Source organism: Charadrius vociferus, unplaced genomic scaffold (genome assembly GCF_000708025.1).
Source record: "Charadrius vociferus isolate BGI_N301 unplaced genomic scaffold, ASM70802v2 scaffold141, whole genome shotgun sequence".
Classification (NCBI taxonomy): Eukaryota; Metazoa; Chordata; class Aves; order Charadriiformes; family Charadriidae; genus Charadrius; species Charadrius vociferus.
The window spans coordinates 2,219,929-2,243,857 of record NW_009647743.1 but is presented as its reverse complement, the minus strand read 5'-3'; the positions used below and the strand labels follow the sequence as shown (position 1 = coordinate 2,243,857).

The window sequence follows — 23,929 nt, the reverse complement described above, 5'->3', positions numbered from 1 at the left end:
CTAAACATTTCCAAATGAATGCTCTGGTTTTCAAGGCAGGTCAGGTGTGTTATCTGGCTTGTTAAGAGAAGGGGGCCTCCAGGAGAGCTGGGGAAGGACTTTGTACTAGAGCATGTAGTGACAGGACGAGGGGAAATGACTTCAGAATGGAAGAGGGGAGATACAGATTAGATGTCAGGAAGAAATGTTTCCCTGTGAGGGTGGTGATCCCCTGGGGCAGGTTGCCCTGAGAAGCTGTGGCTGCCCCATCCCTGGAGGTGTTCAAGGCCAGGTTGGACGGGGCTTGGAGCAACCTGGGCTGGGGGGGAGGTGGCCCTGCCCAGGGCAGGGGGTGGCACTGGATGGTCTTCAAGGGCCCTTCCAACCTAAACCATTCTATCATTCTGTGATTCTATGAAGTTGAAGCATGACCTAAGCGGGTTCCAGGCTGAGCACATTACTTCAGTAGAGGTTTTAGATGCAGATTGCTTAAATAGAGGCTAACATGACGTGAAAATTTTTTTTCAGTGTTGTGAGGGCAAGTGCAAAGTCCTGCATCTGGGGAGCACTGACCCGTGCACCAGTATATGCTGGGGGATGGTCACCTGGAAAGCAGGTGCAGGAAAGGACCAGAGGGTCCTGTGCGCGCCAGGCTGAACGTGAGCCAGCAAGGTGCCCTTGCAGCAAAGAGGACTAATGGGATCCTGGGCTGCATGAAGAGTGTTGCCAGCAGGTGGAGGGAGGTGATCCTGCCCCTCTGCTCGGCACTGCTAGGGCCACACCTGGAGTCCTCTGTCCAGCTCTGGGGGGACATGATGAGTTTGTGCGAGACATAGGATGGAGGATATAAAGATGGATCCAGGCTCTTTTCAGTGGTGACCAGCGACAGGACAAGAGGCAATGGGCATAAACCAAACTGCAGGAGGTTCCCTCTGAATATCAGAAAACACTCTGAGGGTGACTGAGCACTGGCACAGGTTGACCACAGAGGCTGTGGAGTCTAATCCTTGGACATATTAATCCCTGGAGATATTTGAAAGAACATGGTCCTGGGCAACCAGCTGGGTGGCTCTGCTTGAGCAGGAGGTTTGGACAAGATGACCCCCAGAGGTTCCTTGCAACCTCAACCATCCTGTGATTTTCTGAGTCTGTGAAGTAAAGGTTGAAATATCTAATTTTTGTCAATGACAAAATATTATATATAGTATATATTTTTGTTTATAAAGGGTTTGGAAGTATATTATTAAAATTTTGAGAAAGTTTCATTTATTTCCAAAATAAAAATTTCCCTGTAACTTTAGTTTTGTGACTTTGGTGGGTTGTCATCCAGGTTTTTAAATTCACACGCTAGTGTCTTATTCAGAAAAACATGTTCTCAGATCCTGCTGGTGTATAGGGGGTAGGACACTAGAAATAAAATCAATTGCATGGACCACATGGAATTAAATTTTTATTTCATTTTTAATATAGTTAGGTAGCTATGTATGCAAACATAAACGAGAGGAAATTTGATATCTGTTTTTCCAGAATTCTGTGTTGAAAGGGCTGCACAGATTATGCAGTTCAATCACATATTGATCTCTTTAAGATCTGTTACTTCTTTTTTCTGTGACTCTTGGATCATGTTACCTGGCGGGTACTTTCTTGTTTAATTGCTTGTTGCACACCTGGTACGGTATAGTTGCAGTTTTCATGCTCTGGGAACTGTGCACCTCAGCATGAAAGCATTTGCTATCGCGGTAGTTTCATAACATCGCGGCTTGTGAAGAGATCTGAAGGAGGCCAGAGGGAGCAGCTGGGCTTTGGGCTCAGGAAGACAAGATGGTACAGATCTACGGGAGCAAGAGCAGGATATATCGCAGGGGCTGAGCAGGCAGCGCTGTGGGCTCTAGGAGGACACGCTCAGGGTTTCTGCTCCGACTCCACTGCCATTACATTTGGCTGTTCTTTTGAGAAATTTCAATTTCATAGAGCTCCAAGCCATACCTTGCTGAACTAAATTATCAGTTCTTATGGTTTGAGAAACCCACAACAATTTATTGTTGTTTAGACAATCATTCTACTACACAATGGCCCCTCCCCACCCAGGAAGGGGAATTGGGAAAAACCAAGGAAACCCGAGGGCCGAAATATAAACAGATTTAATAGAATAGAACTAGATAATTAACATTAATAACAGTAAAGAACCAATATCGATCCTGATACCAACATAAAATATACAAGGATTATAGTCAGCCCATTCTATCTGTAGAAGCTGTTCACTATCAGTAGTGGACAGCAAATGTGGGACACTGCGAGCGCTACAGCTTCGGGAGGAAGGGAAGGGCTCAGGGCTCCGGCACTGGGGCAAGAAGTTCTCTGGATCACAGCCATTAAGGGAGAGAGAGGACTTCTCAGCAAATTTTCTGATTTATATTGAATGTGATGTTCATGGTATGAAATAATCCTGTTGGTCAGCGTGGGTCAAGTGCCTGGGTCTTGTTCCTCCTCATCCCGACTCCTGGAGAGCTCGAAAACACTGAGACCTTGAAACCCGCATACCATAGCTGGCTATTAAGTAAATATTTTCACAAATTCAGACACTAGAGCCTTCTAAAAGTGCAGCTTCCCCAAGAATTAGAAGAGAAATTAGTCCTGTGTCGTTCAAACCAGGACATTAGTATATGGAAATCCTTCATTTACATGTATGGCAAAGCTCTTGTATTTGTATCCCTTTGACTCGAAAAGCAAGTTGAAAGGAGTGAGCTGATGGTGCTGTTCTATGGGGCTGGGAGTGCACAGCATGTGCGCTGGGGCTGCTTTGGATCTCTAGCCTAAATGGCATCACGTTGACACATGGCGGTTACTGAGATGACCATTCTCTATGCTTTTTATAAGCATATTAACACTGCCATAATCAGATTAGCAGAGCTCAGACTGCTCTCAAAGGACTTTTTATTTGCTAACCTCACTTCAGTTTGCTTAAAATCATTTTTCTGCCCAGGAGTGCTTAGGAGGGCCCGCAGGTCTATAACGTTTCCATAAGGCTATCTTGCCGCACGTGAAATTCTTTGCCTTTTTGATGATGAGATCAGCAGGACTGTTTTGGAGCAGCTGTACTTATTTCCACTGGCATTTATCGGGATAACTTTCCCTGAGTTTTCAGCACAGGCTTTTTTCAGAACTGCCTGTCCTCTGGAGAGACCTCTTTCTGCCCGCTCACTCTAGAGGAAGCCTCAGAAGATCAGACTCCTAATTCAGTGCCTGCCGCCCTCCCTCATGCTCCCTGAAAACAGCTCTTTGCATGTTTAATTAATGACGTTAAAGCATTTTAAAGCTTAGTCTCAGTAATATAACCACTGAAGGCACTCTGCTCCTCCTCCCTCAATTTTAACACCTGAAATATTTAAGGGTAATGCACATTAACTACTGCTGAGGGTTTCACTCTTTTTTTCCAACGGTGTTGATAGTCCCTCCTGTGCCTTTAAACCCAACACCTAAAATATCATAAAAATAATTGCATGGTTTCTGAAAAAGGTCAAGTTTATTATTTTTGAACAAAATATCTACAATGACATGGGCGACACCATAAATTTCACATATTTTAACACTTCTGTCTGCAGAGAATGTCAGTTTAAGTGCAATATGATACTGTAATACAATAGAAAGGGATTTAATCAAATCCATGCACAACACATTTATAGAGTTTTACTGAAAAGGAAGTACTTTGAGATGAAATTGCCATCAGACAGAATTCACAGGAGAATAGTTTGAAAACTCACAGACAATTTATTAATACACTATCGTATTTTTTTCTTTTTTCTTGCTGTAGCCTTTAAAAAGCTGGGATCACTAACACACAAAATACTGTATATTATGTTGAACCCTTAGGTCAAAAGCTTATGGCACAATTTCTTTTTATACAGCTCACAATTACACATTCATGGAACATCAGTAGCTACTGGAGTCCAGTTCATCCCTTAACAGCGCTCTGTCATACATTAAAAGACAAACATAAGAAATGTTTCTTGCATATTTCACAAAGATGAAAGTGAAGAAGTGCAGTAATATTTGAGACTGTCAAGAATACAGGATGAGCCAACGTTTTTCTGGCATTTAACCCACTGCTGCTAGCAATCTATCCTGCTTCCACACGCCTTCCCAACCCAGAGCATCGCAGTAACTACTGTAGGTGGTGTGTGTTGCCTGAAGGCACCTTTTCCATAACCACTCCAAAAGAGAATACCCATTTTATTATTAACAAGTAACTTAGTTTGTGATTTCTATTTTTCTTCTTAGTGGTCTCAAAAAGGAAAAAAGCCGTCATGATCTGATACTGTTCTCATCTAAATAACCATATGATTGTACAGTAAGATGCGGATAAAGTTATTTTACTACCTCACAGGGGTACTGTAAGAATGAATAGCTCATTCAGCAGTTTCATGGTTTAAGGCCAAATTCTGCTCTGTTGGATTAGATTAATTCCTATGCTGGCTCGAACGAGAGCAGAAGTTGCACATATAGTATATCTATCTTTTGCAACCAACCGTCTTAACTTGGGCTGGGAACTGTATAAATAAATTTATTTCTATTTAATATAAAATTATTGCTAAAAATAATACTTTTTTTTTAAGGTTAAGAAAAACTTTTTATCTTTCCCGACTGTTTAAAAATATAAGGTTTTGTACAGTTTATTATATTCTATTTTTATCTACATTATCAACCTACAGTTCTGTAAGGGGTTATAGTACAAAGTGGAAGCAACACCTTAGTCCTTAAATGTAAAGTGCACATCTAAATCACCTAAATATAGGTCTTTCTAGTAAGTAAACAGAATCATCTCTCACACATCACAAAGGATTTTTTATAAAGCAGCCTATAAAAGGGATTTGGAACAAATTCTAATAGAGAGAATCCAAAGAAAACCAATATATGATTGAGCTGAAAAAAGAATTGAATCCCACGTTTTCCCTGAATTCCACTAACCAGCTAAAATAATAGTTCTTGCTGTCAAAACTCCTTGAAAGTAGAATGTGTTTTATTTTGGTGTTAAAATAGCTAAATTCTAAATAGTAAAACACTAGTATCCCTCCTTCCCTTTCTCCTTCAAGCCTCCTCTAGTTTATCAGCATTATAGAGAAAAAAGCCAGCCCTCTAACCATGCAAGCCTGTTTTGGTGATGTTTGAATATAGTTTTAAATATAAAATGCATTTTGCTATTCAGAATTTAAAGAGAAGTTTGGTACTGTGGTAGGTGAATGTATCTACTGCACCTTTAAGGGACCTTTCTTGTTCTCTCTTATGGTCCTGAAGTATTTGGCCTTATGGGGGGTGACATGGATGTGGCCATGTCTTTCTCTTTAGTGCTGGAAGAAGAAACAGTCATATAAGAGGTTCCAGGCACTGCCTTGGGTTTGTCTCTCCCTGTGTCCTGGTTACGCTATGTTCAGTCCATAGTTCTCATCCTCTGCCTTCCTGCTGCGTTTCTCTTTCTGTTAAGAAAGTGGAGGGTGTGGAGGTCAATTCTTCATCCACGCAGGTAGAAACTACTGTCCCAGGAGAATGTATACTTGGCATCAGTTGACATCAGTTGTTTCCCCCTGCAGCTACTGCTTCCATCTGAACAAGTGTACATATGGAGAGGATACTGGGAGATGCGGAAAAGAAGTAAGGATGTGTCGTGCTTCCTTCCTTCCCCTCTATGGTGACTGTGTCAGCTCTTTGGTAGCCGTTACTGGAGTATTCCAGATCCTACAGTTTATCCCCCTGTTTTCATTGTATTGCAATGGCCTTCTAGTGCCAGAATTTTATTTTTTAAGTATAGGGCTGGTCTACAGAGACCACAAAGCTGTGACCCGAGCCACACAGAGTCTACACCTGTGATGAATAATGACTTGGGGCAAAGCTGCGTGAACCTGTCAACATAAGGGTTGTGCTTACAAGAAGCCTTCTTGTGTGGGAGTAATGGCTTTAAAATAAAGAGGGAAGATTCAGAGTAGATATAAGGAAGAAATTTTTTACGGTGAGGGAACTGAAACCTTGGCCCAGGTTGCCCAGAGTGGTGGTTGATGCCCCATCTGTGGGAACATTCAAGGTCAGGTTGGACGGGGCTCTGAGCAACCTGGTCTAGTTGAAGATGTCCCTGCTCATGGCAGGGGGGTTGGACTGGATGGCCTTTAAAGGTCCCTTCCCACCCAAACTATTCTATGACCTGCGCTCTGCAGAGCCCAGGTTCAGTGATAGTGAGGTGAGGCAGCTATCTACTTCAGCCTAATGACCGATCTCTTTTTTAGATGTAGGAGAAGCCCCACTAGGTACCATCTGCCTCAACCGTTATTTCCTTGATGACTATTTTTCTTCCTCTCCACTGCCTCTTTCACAGGACTGTAGCATAAATACTGCAGCCTGATAAATACTGCAGAGCAGGTTTCAGCTCTTGTGTCTTCTTAATGTTATTCCCTGCTACTTCGTTATACAGTTAGGAGAGAGTCGTGTCCCACGCTGATCTCAGATGATGAGAGTAGCTGTTGGTGCCATCTTTGCAGAGAGGGCGGCATGCCTGCTGGCGTTGCTGGGCTTTCCCCTAGTCGGTGGTGAAATGCAGGCAGTTGTGCCTTGAAGTTTCTTATCATCTCAATTGACATTTCTCTCTTTTTTTTACCATGTGACTTTGCACTAAGTCATTTAGGAATAATCTAAATGAAATTTTAATTTTAAGTTCTGATTTCTTTTGAAAAGCACATTATCTGGCGGATATGTTATGGTTCCAGTAAAAAACCCAAAAAACTATCATTTCGGGAGAGGCCTGGGTTCCATTATATCAAAACAGAAAATCTTGACTTCCCTGAGGGCAGCAGAGCGACATGCCAAATGTTATGTGCATTTGGAAATATCATAATGGAAACATTTTTCTGCTTTTCTTCTCTGTTTGAAATACTTCTGTTATGGATGGATTGCTAAATAAAAAAAAGGTTCCAGCAACACTGTAGAATTTTCATAATGATGTTTTAAACATACTTAATTCTCTTTATTTTTAATGTGCCCTGTTAGAAGACTGAGCATTATATGTAAGTTTTCAGTATAGAAGTAGGGTATGCTCTACTTCCCAACGTAACAGCCTATGAAAGAGAAACATAACTACACAGAGGGAGGGATATACTTTCCATTGGTCAGGCCTGAGACCCTCTTCTTCTCTCCCACCATAGTGCATGGCTGAAGGGATGCAGCCTGAGAGGGAACACTAGGCATTAGCTCCAGTCATTAAACCTACAGATCTCATTTGTTTTAAATAGAACATATAGGGAACCATCCGTCAGGGAGGTCAGAAAAGAGCTGTAATGTAGATTTATGCTTTTTATTTTATAGATGCTATGTGCTGTAATTTTTCCTTCATTAGCATACTCTAGTCAAAGAGAAATGTGGCACAAAGGTTATTCCCCCTCACTGAGGTAATAGGTTCATACACGAATGAAGGATCTTGTCCTTCTTTCTTAACCACGTACATTCCCTGTGACTCCCTGCTGCGCTTGCCAGTGTTGTAATCCTATTGCTCTTTTATCACTTTCAAAATTTCCTGTCTGATTTCTCTATTTGAGAGCATAAAACTTTTCTGCCCTAAAGAGTGAAGAAAGAAATTAGGGCTCTGCTTTACTCAAGTTTGTTAATGTTTTCAAAACAAGGTAGTGCTTACATGTGCGAGAGCAACAGACTATTGAATGATGGGGAGAGAGGCAATGTGAATCAGCTGCTCAAGTGCTATAAACTGAATAATTAGGAGTTATTCTGATCTGGCCAGCTTTTTTTTTTTTGTTTTGTTTTTTTTTTGTGCACTTACCCCTTCAATTAAGAATTCTTTATTGAATGCAAGCCAGCTATTTTAGAAGGAAAGAAGAGAGAGGAGCCTGAAAGATAATGGATCTTGATTATGCATCCAACACTTCAAACAGTCCTTAAACAAAATACTGTTGACTTTGCTGACAGCAGAAGCAAGTTTACATTCCTCTTCATGTGATACAGCTAATGCTAACTTTGAGAGACATGAATATAACCCAACTGAAATGTCAGCCATTAGTTCATGATACCCCTTCACACAGGTGAGCACCTTCATAGATGAACAGGAATTTTTGGAACGTGCACATTGAAAAATCAACAAAAACAAGACACAGCCTCAGCAAACAATAATTCTTTAAAGTGAATTGAATTAATTTCAGATCATAAATGAAGCAAAAATTTAAAAAAAGAATGAATACTGTTTTAAAATAAAGGAAGATTATACTTCTTCTTTCTGACACAGCTGGACAAAATCTGAGAGTTACTATTAGAATCCCTCTAACGAATCCTTGGAGGAAACCAACAACAAACCCAACCAAACCCAACCAAACCCAAGGGTGCTATGTTATACTCCTCAGTGCAGGCCTACATTGCTCATGTTACTTCACATGCACCATGCCTTTGGCAGGGCACCAGATGTTTGCCTCCAGCTGTATTTTGCTTTTGTACACACATTCTGAGCAACAACAAACTGAAAATTTAAAACATGTTCAAACTAAAAATATTTTGCAATGAGAAACAGCCTCAGCTACTGGACTTAAAGTACCTACTAATTCTAAATGTCAGATTTCCATATCTTAGCACGTTTTTGTTTTTCAGTAGACAGGATTGGCAGAAGTAAACACTCTTGCCTACAAGCTCTGCCATAAATGTGATCTATTGTGTTAAAATTCAAAGACGCAACTAATATGACCTAAATTTAATCCTAAACAGGGAAAATCTCTCTAAGAGTTTTAATAGTTGTTCTTCTATTTATTAATGTGAAGTACAATAAATGTAAAAGACCATCCAGATCCTTATTCATGTTTTAGAAGAGCTGTGTGTTTTTCCAAAGTTTTGAAGTGCTTCTTAACCAGTACCAAAGTCGTATCAATATACTTCAAAGAATGAGACAGAAAACTTGATATATTCACAAATTAATCTTCCTGCATTTATGTAACATGTAGGAGATAAATACACATAAACACAGCTCTACTTGTCTTCCAAATGTTTCAGGGAAGCAGCTGACTATTTGCTTTTAGTTTTGGTCCAAGACCTCTTTGCATTGAATCAAATTGCAGCGTTGCAAAATTTTGATGTAGTTTGTCTATCTCAAAAGCTGTATGAGTTTTATCAATTGAGAAAAAAAGCCCCTTCAAAAATATAAAAAGAATTAAAAAATATCATAAGTTTAAATTGTCAAACTGTAGGTAATTAAAAAAAAAAATCATTTGCAGGAATCAATACTTTACAAATTTTAATATATTTCCCATGTAAAATGCAGACTATTAGGCTGTAGATACCTTGTGCTGTCAGAGATTATTTCAACCTAAACCTTCCAGGAGAATGGTAATGTGAAGTACATTGGATAAATTATGTAACTTAAACATGTCAAATGTGTTCATTGCAAAGCCACAGGTACTGGTCCTTAAGACGAGAAAAGGTCCTTAAAACTGTAATGTCAAATCAGTAATTTGTCATTACCTTGTAAAACTGAAATAAAGGTTACAAATACTTATCTATTCTGTAATACTGTGGGGTTTACCTAGGGTATTCTGGATCCATTTTTTAATTAAAAATACACCAGAATTAAAAAAATGTAAGGAACATCAAAGAGTACTGTACAATTATACCACTATGTAACAATATGTATAAATACTTGGCAGTAAAGCTTCAGTAGAGAGTGATCTACAATGAAAAAGTTAATATTTAGTTTGACACAAAGTTTGCAAGAGCAGACGTATCCTCTCTGGGTGCCATTCTTCCGCTCCACGCCAGTGGGCATTGCAGGCCAGGCAGGACCTTTTTTGGCTCCCCCTCAATGCCTTTAACTCTCCCAGTCACTCCTCGGACGCGCGTTTCTAACAGAAATCCTCCCAGTGAACTGCGCGTACTGCAAGCCTTAACCTCGTTACTGGTGAATGTCCTCATGCCTGATGATTTTGTAAATTACCCAATAAAAAATATTGAAAATCAGAAAGGCTAATGGGAAACAAGCTCTGGATATCGTGTCTATCTTCTTGGCCCGGTCAATAAATACCTTTCGCATCTCATCAGGGCTTTTTGGTGCAGCTTGAACAGGATTGTTTGGCCCCTTTTGTGTCACTCCGTCTTTTGCCTGCAGACATGGGCTCACTCCATATGCTGTAAAACTGAACTGGCTTTCCCTTATGTCATCATCCTGTTGAAAAAAGAAAAAAAAAAAAGAAAGAAAAAAGCAAGAAGGTTGTTTTCTTTACAGAAATCTTACCAGCCGCTAAATAGCAGGCTTTGCACTTTTACCTCAGCAACTTCTGAATCCACAGTTTATCTTAACCGGTTGAAATTTCAGCCCTATCAGTGTCTGACAAAAATATTGCAGCAGCTTTAACAAGCACAGAATTTTCCTATTGGTTTATAGATTCTGTAACCTCTTTAAAAAAAAAGAGAAAGCTTACTAAACTAGTGGTAATCACGCACACAACTTCTGATTTGGTTTGATTTTCTCCATTTACAGTAAATATCCGCAGTCTTCACCTGGGCAAACTTCACACTGCTCTTTTAGTCAACAACCATTAATTCTACACGTTGCTTAACAGAATGGGATCCCAGCCTCTAGAGGTACTCACACAAGCACTAACGATGTTCATATTAATTATCTCGGTGGGAATTCTGCCTATTTGGTCATAGTATATATAGTTAATCTTATCTATATGACTTATTTCTGCTGTCCCCTGTGAATGCATCAGATAAAGAGAATAGTACGTAAAGTGTCTTAGTTTAAAATAAAGTGAATGAAAGCTAAAGGGCAGATTTGTTTCCTGACTCATTCTTCTGCCAATTCAGGAGAAAACTGGCAAAAACATTGTGAATTCAGGGAGCAATGAGACAAAGTGGGTTTTAATCACATGGCACAGAAACAAAAGTTGGTGGTCTAAAGATATATATATATATAATTTATAACATGCATTTCAAGAATGTGTCTGGAGACACATTTTGTACAAATGCAGGCACATAAATGATACATAGACTGTGAAGTCAGGGCCAAATTTCATTCCGAAATATATTCCTGTGTATTCCTTCACTATGTCAGGTACTCACAGATAGTTGTGTGATTTTGATGGTGTTCACAATTTGTTAATACTGATTTTAAATTTAGGATTTCCCACTTTTCATGTCTAATTTAGCCTAGCTGCTTTAGGATTCTAGACTTTTATGACACATGACAAAGTATTCTCTATATTTTATTTCTTAAATAAATATTTTGGAAAATAATTTCTGAAAGTATTAAAAAAATTCAGCAGCAGTCAATTTTCCTTTTTTAAGAATTTTTGACATTTTGAACATCTTCGTAACTTAAATTAAAATAAAAGGATAAAAAAATTAATTTACCAAAGTAAATCAAATAATTAGTGTTTCAGTTCAGTTATTCTGAAGTATTTTTGTTTTACTTAAACCTCTTAATTTGTACAAATGTAATTTCTCAATTAACACAGTTTATATCCAAACTTCCTAATTTTTCATTTTGAAGATGCCTGCGACATTTGGAAAATCTGAAAATGTTTTGGAAGGGAGAACTAATTCTAAACGTACTTAAAGTTTTGATAAAGCAGTACTTGCTAGAGGAACCATTGTTAATTAGTTTGTTTAAAAAAAATCCAATTATATTTATTGTCAATATAAGTTGAATAAGTTATCTACAAAAGAATGCAGCTCAGTTACTATGTTTGAAGTGAAGTGGTGGCAATCGGCACAAGCATCCAGAAGAGCTGTAGTTATCACCCAACTCCAATACTTTTTCAATTATGTAAATTTAATAAACTTATAGACAATAGAGTTCACTGAAACCACTATTGGAATTCTTCTATAAAAACAAAAAATAAAGAAAAATTAACATGAAAGAAAAGGAGGAGGAAAAATCGCTGACTGGTTTCAATATGGAAATGAGTAACAGAAATACAAAATGGTAGGATCACTATTTGATGACGTGATAAAACAAAGATCTAATTACTACAATAGCGTTCCTCTCCTGCCAGAAAAGAATGGGAAATAGCATCTTCATAGTCGTATTCCAGAAGAGTTGTAGTGTTGCATTGCCACTAACAGAAGTTACAAATGTGTGGACTGTGAGAATTTACACCAAACTTGCCATTTCAGTGCTTTCATACGCGCAGTTCAGGGTTTAAATCTTTTCATGCTTCTCCAGAAAATCATGCTTATGATAGAAAGATAATAAAATAATTCCTCTGCGTAGCAGCTTTCAGCTGGGTATGTTTCCAGGATGAGACACCACATCCTAAGACTTCACTGCCTGTGCTCTGTGCTTACCCAGATCGAGCGATCCTCTAGAATGGTTCTAGAGGCCACGTCTCTGCTTATTGTTTTTCCAGTTTGCAGCCATCCTGAATTTAGTCCGCCAGCAGGCTGCTTGGAAATGCTCCCTGTTGTTGAGGAAGTGATGTGAAGGTCCTTCTAGGAGTCTAACCCTTCTGCCCAGTGCCCGGTGCCTCCACGAGGGTGGGTGGGATGGTCGGAGCCCGCCCAGTCAGCCCACCCTGCTGGGGCTGTGGACGTGTGGGAAAGGGCACCTTCTGGAGCATTCTAACGTGCCAGGTACCACCAGACTTTTTTTTTTTTTTTTCTGGAGTACCCATTAGAGTATCCAAAATGTGGTTCTGGAAGATTTCCAGCAGGTTCATAATGCAGAAAAATGATTAATTTGGCCTCAGGTTCGTACCTGAGGGTGCTTGTGCACAGCAGGAGAGACGTAGGTACTGTTACCGTTGGTAGTAACTTTTGAGTGCTTTTTCGAAAGCACTTTTATAAAATGTCAATGATGCCCCATTTGTTTTTATGGAGTGACTTGGCTATGGTCCCTCTTTCTGACTGGAAATATTTCTCATAATGCACGTGTCTGAGTCCACAGCTCTTGAAATCATCTTATGGCAGTACCCTGTATGTCCGGGGAGAAGCTGGACAGTGAATCTTCCTGAAAAAGTCCTGCACTTTGGTTGAATTTAAAAAAAAAAATGTAGTAAGGAAGCTTTTTTTTTTTTTGTCTTTTGTGTATTTGCTTAGTGCATCATCACTGTAGAGAAGAAGATGAATGATTTCTTACTGATTTTCGATACAGCTTTTAAAATCTTACTATGAATGAACTTTAATAAAGGTTGGATATGAGTGCGCTTTTCACACATACGGCTTTGGAAGTAGCAATTTTAAAGTTATTCTGCATACAGTGACATATAAATATTTTATCATCTGTATTAGAATTGCTGTAGTTAAAGAATGGAAATAAATTTATATAACAATTTATATTTAGAAAGTTAGAATTCTTTGGAGGCCTGAAGGAAATAATTTCAGTTAGTTTATTTCGTATTTTGTTTTACAAAATGCTTAGCTGTAAAGTACTAGAAAGCTGTCAGTTTCTGTGGCCCTGTGAATATGCTCTTTTCTGTCTGTATGTTTAATTATACATTTCTCTTGGGGAGACATACGCATAAGGGCTGAAAATATCTCTATAGCCTTTTGCCTGTAGGTTGTGGTAACAGCTTGAAGACTTATTTGAAGCCTTCGCTTTGATTATTTGAACACTATATTTTTTACTGTTCATTCTTGAGAAGAAGTGTGTTATTGAATTGTTTTGCACGACAAACAGCTTGGTTTTAAAAGCTGATCTGATAGCCACAGGTTTCTGCTTGAAATGATGTCACTGTTCCTTTGAAGTTGCAGAAAGTAAAATTTTAATACTATGTTTTAATCCAGATTTAAACAGATCAAAATGGATTAGCAAATTAATAAAACAGGTACCTTTAGCAACATTTCACGTCATCACATACAGGTAGCAATGAAGGAATATGGAGTTCACATGGGAAGACATTATTTCAGACAAAAGGACAGGGCCTCTGTTAATGATTGGATATCACATTATGACAAATGGGACATCTTCTTCATAGTTTACCCTTAAATTTGTACTGTAGATTTGAGGCAAAGTCCCGTCTATAGGTCCTGTACATCTCAAGCCATTGCTATGCTGCAATGATTCACTGATTTCATTTCCATCAAGAACTCCCTCAAAATACTTTCATCAAAACGGATGGGTGGACCAAAAAGAAAACAAAAGAAAAGAGGCGTGATTACCATTAAAGACAATCTAGTTTGCATGTCTATTTTCCTCACTAAAGATACGGTGATCTTTAGATTTTTGAAAATAGAATTACAAGATTGACTATTCCTGAAAACTGAATATATTAAAACCTAATCTGAAATGAGTGTTATTCGGTATATGTACACAGTTAATGTTTTTCCCCTCACAGTGTAAGTGCAACTGAGAAAAAGCCCTGGTGGTACCTATGTTTCAGTATCTCTGTATGACTTTTAGTTCTGCCATTTTTGTCCTTTTGTCGTTCAAGACCAAAAGGAGTGTAACTGTAAGTGAATAATTAATATCTGTTCATTCTGAAGAAACATTTCCATCATATTAATAATATAATATTTGTGAAATAGTTGTGTTCATTGGCCAGATTTCTTCCTCTGACAGAGGCAACGCGCTATGGATCATACACTGACCACCAAATGAAGTCTCAAATTGGGAACCAAAATTTGTCTGTTCTCAAGATTCGTTATGCCGTTTGTGTAATCACAAAGAAATGAGACCCTTTTTCAAAAATCTCCTCTACCTATTGTGAAGGCTGTTGGAAAACAGCAAAGGGTAGCTTGCATATTATATTGCAATAACAGTGCTTATTTATAAATGTGCTTATAACACAATCTCGGACAGGTTGACATTTTTGTTAATTCCGTGCAAATTGGATTGGGCCTCTGAAAAGAAATTTGCCTTTCAGTTCTTTGGAATCACTGCATAAGGTCCGTAGTTACAACCATAAAAACGGTAGCCAGAGGGTGCAGTTATACCTAAGAATCGCCTTTGGTGCTGCTGGTACTGCTGTCTGGGAAGGGAGGCTGCACATGGGCTAAGGGGTGTAAGGAGGCGGCAGTGACTGTAGGTGGAAAAAGCAGAAGGAAAATGGCAAGGACAGATGAGCTTTGGATGCCAAAATGTCTTGATAGAGCTCTGTACATAATTACATTTTGTATAACTGTATAATTTTCCACAAATCTCAACAGGTCTTATTTTGTTTGCTATACTTGTTTACTGCGGGGGTTTTACCCGAGTTCGATCATATGCTTTTTAAGAGAGAGATTTCAGTTCTCCTGTGTTTTGAATCAGCATTGAGAAGGAACAACACACAGTTTTGATTAAATTCACAGAAGACTCCAACCTGGAAAAACCTGCAAATTTCTTTGAGGATATGTTTAGAGTTAAAATTGAATTCAATGATTTGGAGTCTGAAAAATACCAGAGGAGAGTTGATAGGTGCGAATACAAGGTACTACATTTAGCCAGGAGTAATCAGCTTTGTCAACAGAAGGTGGGAAGTGAATGGCTCTGCAGCAGCTCTGGAAAAAGACCTGGGAGTTTTGGAAGGTCCCAACCTTGCTATGGGTCAATACCATGACGCTGGGGAAAAGGAAAATGTCAAACGGGTTTGGATAAACGAGTGTATGACTTACATGATGTGATCCTTCCACTGCTCTCAGCAGCTACTGCCTGGGCTTCATGTTGCAAACACAGCGTTGAGGAATTAGATGGACTTATGAGGAGAATTTCCAGGGAAGGAGAATCAGAATGAGCCAAAAAAAAAAAAAAAAAGAAAAAGAAAAAGGACTGTACCAACTAGGACTGTACCAACTAGGAATATTTAAAGAAAAGAAAACCCAATGGAAATGTGCAAATGCTACATAAAGGAATGAAGCAGTGTGTTCTCTGGGTCCCTTCTAGACAAGCCGTGAGAGGCAAACAAAGGCGTGAGTAAAAAACTTTCTAAATCATAGATTGCAGGGGAGCTTGTGGGTTTTTTATGGCTGGGATGAATTAGGTATAACTGATCATGATTTAGGTCAGGAAAACTGATTCACTGACCTCCCAGGGGCATACCGACACTGAAATTCAATCGTCTGACTGTTGCTAGGGTTACTTGGTAAGAGTAAATATTTCTTGCAACGAGCACGTCTTTTTAATTACAGAGAAAATAAACTTTGGAAATTCTTCAGCTGCCCTATTGCAATTAGGTATTATTCGTACATGTTCCCTTCTGTCAACATATACGTGAAATGAAACATTTCCAAACCCATCTATTTTTGGACATTTGCAACACAGTTGAATCACTCGGAATTTTGCTCTACCCTTGCAAATAAAATGCCAGTGCCAAAACATTCTGGGTTCATCATCTGGAATTCACCTGGTAGGAAAACCTTATCCTAGTAAAATGTCCCAAGATGGTAAACATATAGGATGAAAAAGTCTAAGAACTTATCCTAAATTCTCTATTTCTCTAATCCATTTGGACATAAATACTGACTATAATAGCAGTTTTCACTTTGAAAAAACATAGGATTTAATGTTCACAGAAACCCCTGAAGTTTATTTTAAACGCAGCCTTTTAACCTAACTTCTTTTCATGTCTTTTGACTTTGCGGTCAAATGAGCTTTTCTTTATACATTGTAGTTTTAAAAGTTAACTCAATCTAATCCTCGAGAGCCAGTGGCTGTTTGACCCGGTCCAAAGGGATCACAAACAGATACAGAACTTTATAATCATGAGCTACAGTAACCGACTTTGAAAAATACAAAAGAGGAAGGAAACAAATATTAATTTGCCTTCTGATCCTGAGGACTGCATTTCATGTTAGAAATTGTGGTGAATAAATAATAACAGTTGTGGTAAGGAAGGCTAGTTATTAACTGCTTTCTTTAATCCCTAAGACATCATTTATTATTTGTATACCGGAGGGCTTAGGATGCGATCCAAATTTTTTGAAGAGATAAAATCTCCATGCTGTAACATTTCAAGTTCTAATATACTTCTTGGGCAAGGAATGGTTTAATAAAACACTGAGAAAAAGAGAAGCAATTAGCTGAGCTGCCTCTACAGCTCGAGAAGGTGTATCCTGAAAGGTTAACTCTGGCCAGGAGCTCCAGCTCTACACAGAACTGGAGTCAGTCAAGAAATGTTCAGCTAAATTAATCTTTTCAGCAAAATGTCTATTTGTCAAAATCATAACCTTCTACAGGAACAAAGCAGTTTTTGCTAAATTTAGGCTGAGAAACCTGTCTCATGGTGAAATCCGCAGATACAGGGAGGAAGGGAAAGCCATATACCCCCAAATACAGTTAATAGCCACCCCTGGGTATGTTATGAGGAAAAGCATTGAAATGCATGTCTTCATCCTTCAGAATCTAAAGGGAGTACTCAATACTTTACTATAGACCCAGCAGCCTCTAATCCTCTAATTTTATGAGAACCTCTCAGACAACCTACTCGAAGCTAGAAGATTGTCTGATGAAGTGTAGAATTAGAATAAGGACTTTTAAGTGTCAATTCAAAAATATCACGATGTCAAGCACTGACCCAGCGAAACAGTGAAGTCAACGAGACTATTCATGCGCACGCTTTTTTGGGAAGTGGCCTTCTCTTAGAAGTGCTTTGCATACCGCAGATCCTTCTTCGCATATCTCTAAGCTGCAATTTGATTGATGGTGATTGCTGAAGAAGTGTGTTTGGTGAGCTTGAAGTCTTGCTAAGAGGGGGCTGGGAAGATATGTGGTTTGTTTCTGAGGAGGGAAGGTAATATTACCTGCCAGTTTCTAACCCTGCGATTACAATAATTGACGTGTATTTAAGGAAGTGAAAAGACATCACTAAAGTTGATTATGGTAAATTTGCCTGCAATCCAGAAGACACTGTAATACACGGTGAAAAAAAAGGAATGGACTAAAAGTATAATCGCATACTCCATCACTCAGCACAGCTGTTTGTGTTTGATACATGACGCATTTGTTGTGGCTCACCTGCCCCCCGTGCAGTAATCCATCTCTGCCTGGCCCATTTCCCCCATTCCAAACCTTTAAGCAGCTTTCCGGGAGCTGCTGTATTTCAAAAACAACCCCCCATCACAAAAATGCTGCTTTCCTCATGTGTGACTCAGAAAACGCTTTTTCTGCTACTGTCGGAGAGAAGAAAAAGTGCTTTTCACAGGGAAGAAAGTTGAAAGCAGGTACCCGCAGCCGGAATCATCCTCCAGCTACAGCGCTCGAGTTTCCCTCTGCACCCGAAAAACCTCGGACTCGCCCCACAGGAACACCAACTGTATGAAAATGTCATTTTAATTTGAGTGTCCAGCCTGCCTTTTGACGTGGCAAAAACTGCTTAGGTAGGCTTTGCACCACTCCAGATTTTCAATGTCTTCTAAGTAAAAGGGAAACAACCCGTAAACCGCCTTCTCCTCGTGATGTAAGCGGTAAACTGGGGTCAGTCTCCAGGATTGAAGGAGGGCTGAACTGGGTCATGTTGCTGCGGTCAGACTGTCATCCCCAGTAATATTCTAGACAGTGACGGAAAGGCAGCGGGAAGGCTCTGCGTGACAGCAGTGGTGGGTACTCAGTTAATGACTAGGCTGGAGGAATATTTGCTCTTTGAAAAATCAGAAGTAGGAGTTACATACTGTTGTAAAAAATTCTGCTTATTGCTTGATTTAACCGCAGACTTCAGAATTTAAACCTGTAGCCTTAGCTGCTTGACTTTGCACCTTGGTAGGGACTTGTTTTACCTTAGTCTAGATAGCTCCAGTTATAAAGTAAATATTAATAACCATTGCTGTATTAAAGGTTCTTACCAATTGTATGAACAATTCAGCATAAATTAACATCACAGAAGGAAAAAAAAAACCTTCTCAGCCTTTTAAAGTAAAATGTTTGTTCTTACACCAATAATAATAATTGAAAAAGTATTTTTTTTGTGTTAAAAAATATTCACCTGAAACACAGCTGTTAAGGCTTTGAATGAAATACTAGAATGAAATGAAGAAACGCTATTTCTTGAACCTCAATGCAGCACAGACTGCTGCGAGTACCGGTAACATTCATCCACTGAAGTATAATCTGACTCTTCTAACAGAGTGAAATTCATGCCTGTGCAGATGGCTCCCACATGACCCGTGCCTCATTTAAATCTCTCTTAATCCCTCTTTCGAGAATTCAAGTTGGATTTATGCAGTGCACAGTCCTTGTAGTGACCCTCTGCCTCTAGCGAGTTTCATTCTGTGCTGCCATGTTATTTGTATTTAAGCTGCAGTATGTTTACCAAATTAACCCTATATCCTGGCATAAATCAATCTCAGACTCTTTCAAAGTTGTGACCAGCGTTACTTTTACCTTGTTCTTCTTCCTCTTGCGGCGGAATCGCAGCAGTTCTTTATGCTGCCTCGACACAAAGTTTACAGCTGCGTACTCCAAAAGCGCAGAAAATACAAAAAGCAGACACACAGCCATCCAGATGTCAATCGCTTTGACATATGACACCTATGGGGAGAATGGAGCAGCAGAACGAACACGTTAAAACCACAGATGTGAAGTTTAGTATTTCACGTCAGGAGGAAGTGCATTAGTATCTTGCCGTCCCAACGCTACTTTTATCAAACAAAACTTAACATGAAGTGTGGATAATAAGAGGAAAAACAACTCAATCTATAAACATTAAATATTATCTTTAAAGATGTAGTCTTTCACAAAATATGTTTACTGTTTGTCATAAAGGGTTCCTTGTCGTGTGCTGTGTATTTTACCACTGAGATCTGCGAACGGTACTAAGGAGTCAGAGGACAGCTTATAGTGGGACCAGTGGGAATTCCTGTATTATAATGGATCTGATTTAAAGTTCCTGGAATATAAATTAGTTAGAGGAAAGGAGATAGATGGAGAACTCTGATATGTTCATTCTTTGCTAATATAGGTATGGTAAATCAAAGATGTACGTTCAGATCAGTCCTATAATTTTGACACGGTGGAAGTACTGATAATCAGTTCCAGAGTAGATGAACTCACTGCGATCCTTTATTGCCAAGCTGAGCTGCGGGACTTAATCTGGACTAGGAAAGTAGGGCCTGTTCCCTCTCTGCACGCAGATTTACAAGAGCTTTGTCACACAAACCAACGTAGCCAGCTTCAGGCCTCAAAAATCTGACAAAAACCCATCTGTAGCTCTCCTTGCTAACCTCTTACATCCTTGCTTCTCTGAGTTTTTTAGCATTCCATTTTCTTGTCTGGTGATGTTACATTCAGATGCATTCAGATCCAGATATTTGAGGTGCAAAACACGGTCACCTCTTTCAGGGGTATCTGTTTTACTCAGAAAAAAACTTAATTAGCCAACTTAAAAATACCGTGTTAAAACTAATACAGAGTGGACTTTGTGTATTTTTGTCATATACATTTTACTTCTAACTGCAATGGCACATGAAGATGGTCAAGGAATAACCCTTACAATGAAAAAGAAAATGTTCAAAGCAATCACAAGTCAGAAATCTGAAATAGTTAACCGCTGAAAAATGCCTTAAGCTATTTACATTGTGTAGTGAACCATTCTTTATACATTTGTTTGGGGCTATTTAACTTCAGATTTTTCTACAATTTAATGTAAATGTGTTTGTAACTAGTGAGTAAACTCATCACGTAGGCAGGTTTTGGGAAAGGAATGTCATTGAGAACAGGTTGGAATCTACGACTTTTAGAAATTCAGTTATATCTGCTAACGTGTCATCAGGCACTGGGGTCTGGAAGAGGACGAGCCAGTCGATTGCTAAGCAGCATTTATGTAGTACTGAATAACACGGCTTTCATCACTAACTGCGGTTTATGGAATTTAGTAGATATGTGGTTGGCTAAATAGTTGAGAAAGGAGAGAAATGGAATATAATTGATTGGTGACTCAAAAAAACTCCCCAAATATTTCCGAGTTATTTACCTCTTTTAGAAGGCGCTTGCATGCTAATAATTAAAATGCATACTATAAGGTTGACTGAAGGTGCTTATTTGTCACACAGCATTATGACTTTGCACTAATGTGGCACAAGCAAAGGAAGTTCTGCCTACCTTTGGAAGAGACGCTCGTGAACCTGAGCTTTGCGTTGTCATGGTCAGTACTGTCGTTATGCCTAAAGCCACTCGGGCTGGAGCTGCATCCATATTGATCCAAAATGATACCCAGGAGAGAATGACGATCAAGAGACTCGGTATGTACATCTGGATGAGATAGTAACCCATCTGCCTCTCAAGGTGAAATCGCACTTCAATACATGTAAACTTTCCTTTTGGTAACAAAGAAGAAATATTTAATAGAAATAAAATGTTCTTTACTGTCAACATCTAGTGCAGCCTCTACAGAATTTACACTCTGTCAAAGATATTTGTTATCTAATGAAAGATGAATGCTTGATTTCTCTTCCGTGATTTTTAACACGTGCAGTCCCCATTGTAGCAGGAAAATCTACTGGAAAGAAAGTGTTCAGAAAAACTGAAAACATAGGAATTCTATAACCTCTTGACCTCTTCTTTCCGTATGAAAACAAAAAAATGGCCGAAACACAAATAATTATGACATAGGAAAGTTCCTCTGTGCAATCACACTTGTTACCCTGCTTACTGTTTGGAAATACTGCAGTATGCAAAGAAAAGGCTTGCTCTCCCGTTGTATAAAATCTCCTTTATCTTTAGGTTCAATTTTAAGCTTAAACTCATATTTTTTGAATCCAATGACTTTAGGGAAACTATAGTAAGATCAATGTGGGATATCAACAGGAGATTCTTCTAAATCTCTCCCTTTAGCCCCGTTCAAACTGTTGCAACTCAAAAATACAATGAACGAGATGCAAACAGAAATCAAGGACTTGAGACTACCCAACTTTAGGAAGCTGATTAAACGGCCCAATTTTTCCAGATACTGAACATCAAGCAACTTCCACTAATTTAACAAAACCAGAAAAAAAAACCCTATTGTTTGCTCGTAAATATGCCATAAAACTATTTTTTTCTCTTGTCCAGATTGATTTTTTACCCAGGAAACTGTAGATTATTTCATAGATCTTGACCTGTTCTCATTACATTTTCTAATTCTGCTCAATGCTCATCTTAGTCACGTGTGAATGGTGCTGAAGGCAATGCTCTTACTATAAATAGTGGATACGTGAAACAGTTTTTTACAGTAAGAAATATACAGATTTCTCCCTTATTTGAATGAAAGTATTTCCTAATTCTAAATTTAACACGGAACGCTCTATAGTTATTTATTTCTTAAGTGGTATGAAGTTTTTGGTTGTGTTTTCCAGTAGGTTTTGATAGAAATTTTTCTAACGTATTTTTATTTGACAAAATTCCATTTTATAGCAATTTGTTCCACATTAATAGTGCTTTAATATTTACCATATTAAAAAAAATGTAATGGACTTATTTATGAGATTATCTTATACTAATTTAGTATATTGTGTGTTGTGGCGTGATAATAATGTTAGGCATAGAGAAATGAGTTTCAGATAAAGTCAAACTGTAATGTTTTTATTCTGGGAATATTAAGTGCTTGGAAGTATCTTCTGAACTTCATTGTTTTCATAATAATTCTCTTAACAGTCCATTAGTTCTTTCTATGATGTGATAGTAAATGTGATTGTATGAAATTTTAATTCTGCTGAGGAACTAAAAAAAACATACTTAGAAAGAGAGTAGTTATGATGTTCAATATTAAAATGACATGATATATCTCAGGAGTTTTAGGTCTGCTGGCTCAGTTATTAGTTCCGTTCCTAATTGCCGGTGTTTTCTGAATCCTATCTACACTGCTGAAATCTGTGTCCCAAATCCTGGCTCAGCCATCTGCTGCCCCAGCTTCAAAACTGATTTCTGCTTCAATCAAGGAATTAAGTCCCGGTTTAACAAAGTGAATGGGAATTGTGGTGTCTCCTTGAGAAAAGCCCAGGATTTGCCCCCATGGTTCTCTTCCAGCATCTTGAAAAGGATATCTACGTGAAACATTCTTTTACTTAGCAGTTCAGCACGCCGCACATCGCTAGAAGTTCTGCACTGACTGGCCTTTGTCAGAGTCGTATTCTTACTTCAAGCTGGTCCTTACCCTGGAGATTTCTGTTTCGTGACATTTGCTCTGTTAATTCAGCAGCCGTGGACTGCAGCGCGCTCTCTCTCACCCATCACAGCAAATTGCTGTGGTAAGGACCGACAGAACCGCACCAACCAAACCTACGGCTCTTGCAAAGACATTCTATTTGGCAACATTTTCTTCTTATAGGCTCCTGTATTCTTCTTTCAAAACAAATTACGAAGAAAATCTAAGGAGTATCAGAATGGGTAATATATGCATAACACAGTGTCAATAAACATTGGCTATTTCTTGTTCTTTTTTTCTCCAGAGAAAGGTAGGATAAAAGTTTTGATTCTCTTTCTCGAGTGCTCAAGTGGGCTTGAAGTATTACAGAGATGTCAGCACAAAAATACTGTGGTCCTAAACAAGGAGCAATAAATAATATATTAGTTCTGATGTGGATTATTTTTATGTAGTTGCAAGTTTGCCAGGTTTGGCTGAACTAAGGAGAAAGAGAGGAATAGCTGTGGACAACGGAACCCTAGCAAAATGAAAGAGGTTCTGAACGAAAGGAGTGCAAATGGAATATATTGCAACCGCAGAAAAAGAGAGAAAAGAGATGGGATTATGAAGACTCCAGAACTAGGACTGTGTGGTGTGTTAGAGGAATTTTACTGAATGATTTTGGTGCTTGGTAATTGTGTTTTTGTAAACACCATTGGCCAAAGTAAAAAACACAAAACAAAACCAACCAAAAACCCAACTGAAAGAAAACCCAACCTGAACACCTCCCCACCCCCCCACCCCCCCAGTCTTTGCTTGGGTGCTGACCTCCTGGAAAGCAGCTCTGTGGAAAGGGTCCTGGGATCCCTGGTGGACAACAGGACGGCCATGAGGCAGCAATGTGCCCTGGTGGCCAAGAAGGCCAATGGCATCCTGGGGGGCATCAAGAAGAGTGTGGCCAGCAGGTGGAGGGA

At 39.0% G+C, this 23,929-nt stretch overlaps 1 protein-coding gene across 1 annotated transcript in view; it reads right to left on the bottom strand.

The window, feature by feature from the left end:
* Positions 1 to 9,898: 9,898 nt before the first annotated feature.
* Positions 9,899 to 23,929, bottom strand: part of GLRA3 (glycine receptor, alpha 3) — a 66,327-nt gene continuing 52,296 nt past the window's right edge. Inside the window, exons 6-8 of the mRNA XM_009882012.1 lie at positions 20,957 to 21,171; positions 19,235 to 19,387; positions 9,899 to 10,168 (exon numbers count right to left, since the gene is read on the bottom strand). Coding sequence (XP_009880314.1) covers positions 9,899 to 10,168; positions 19,235 to 19,387; positions 20,957 to 21,171 — 638 coding nt within the window. The remainder of the gene's footprint in view (positions 10,169 to 19,234; positions 19,388 to 20,956; positions 21,172 to 23,929) is intronic.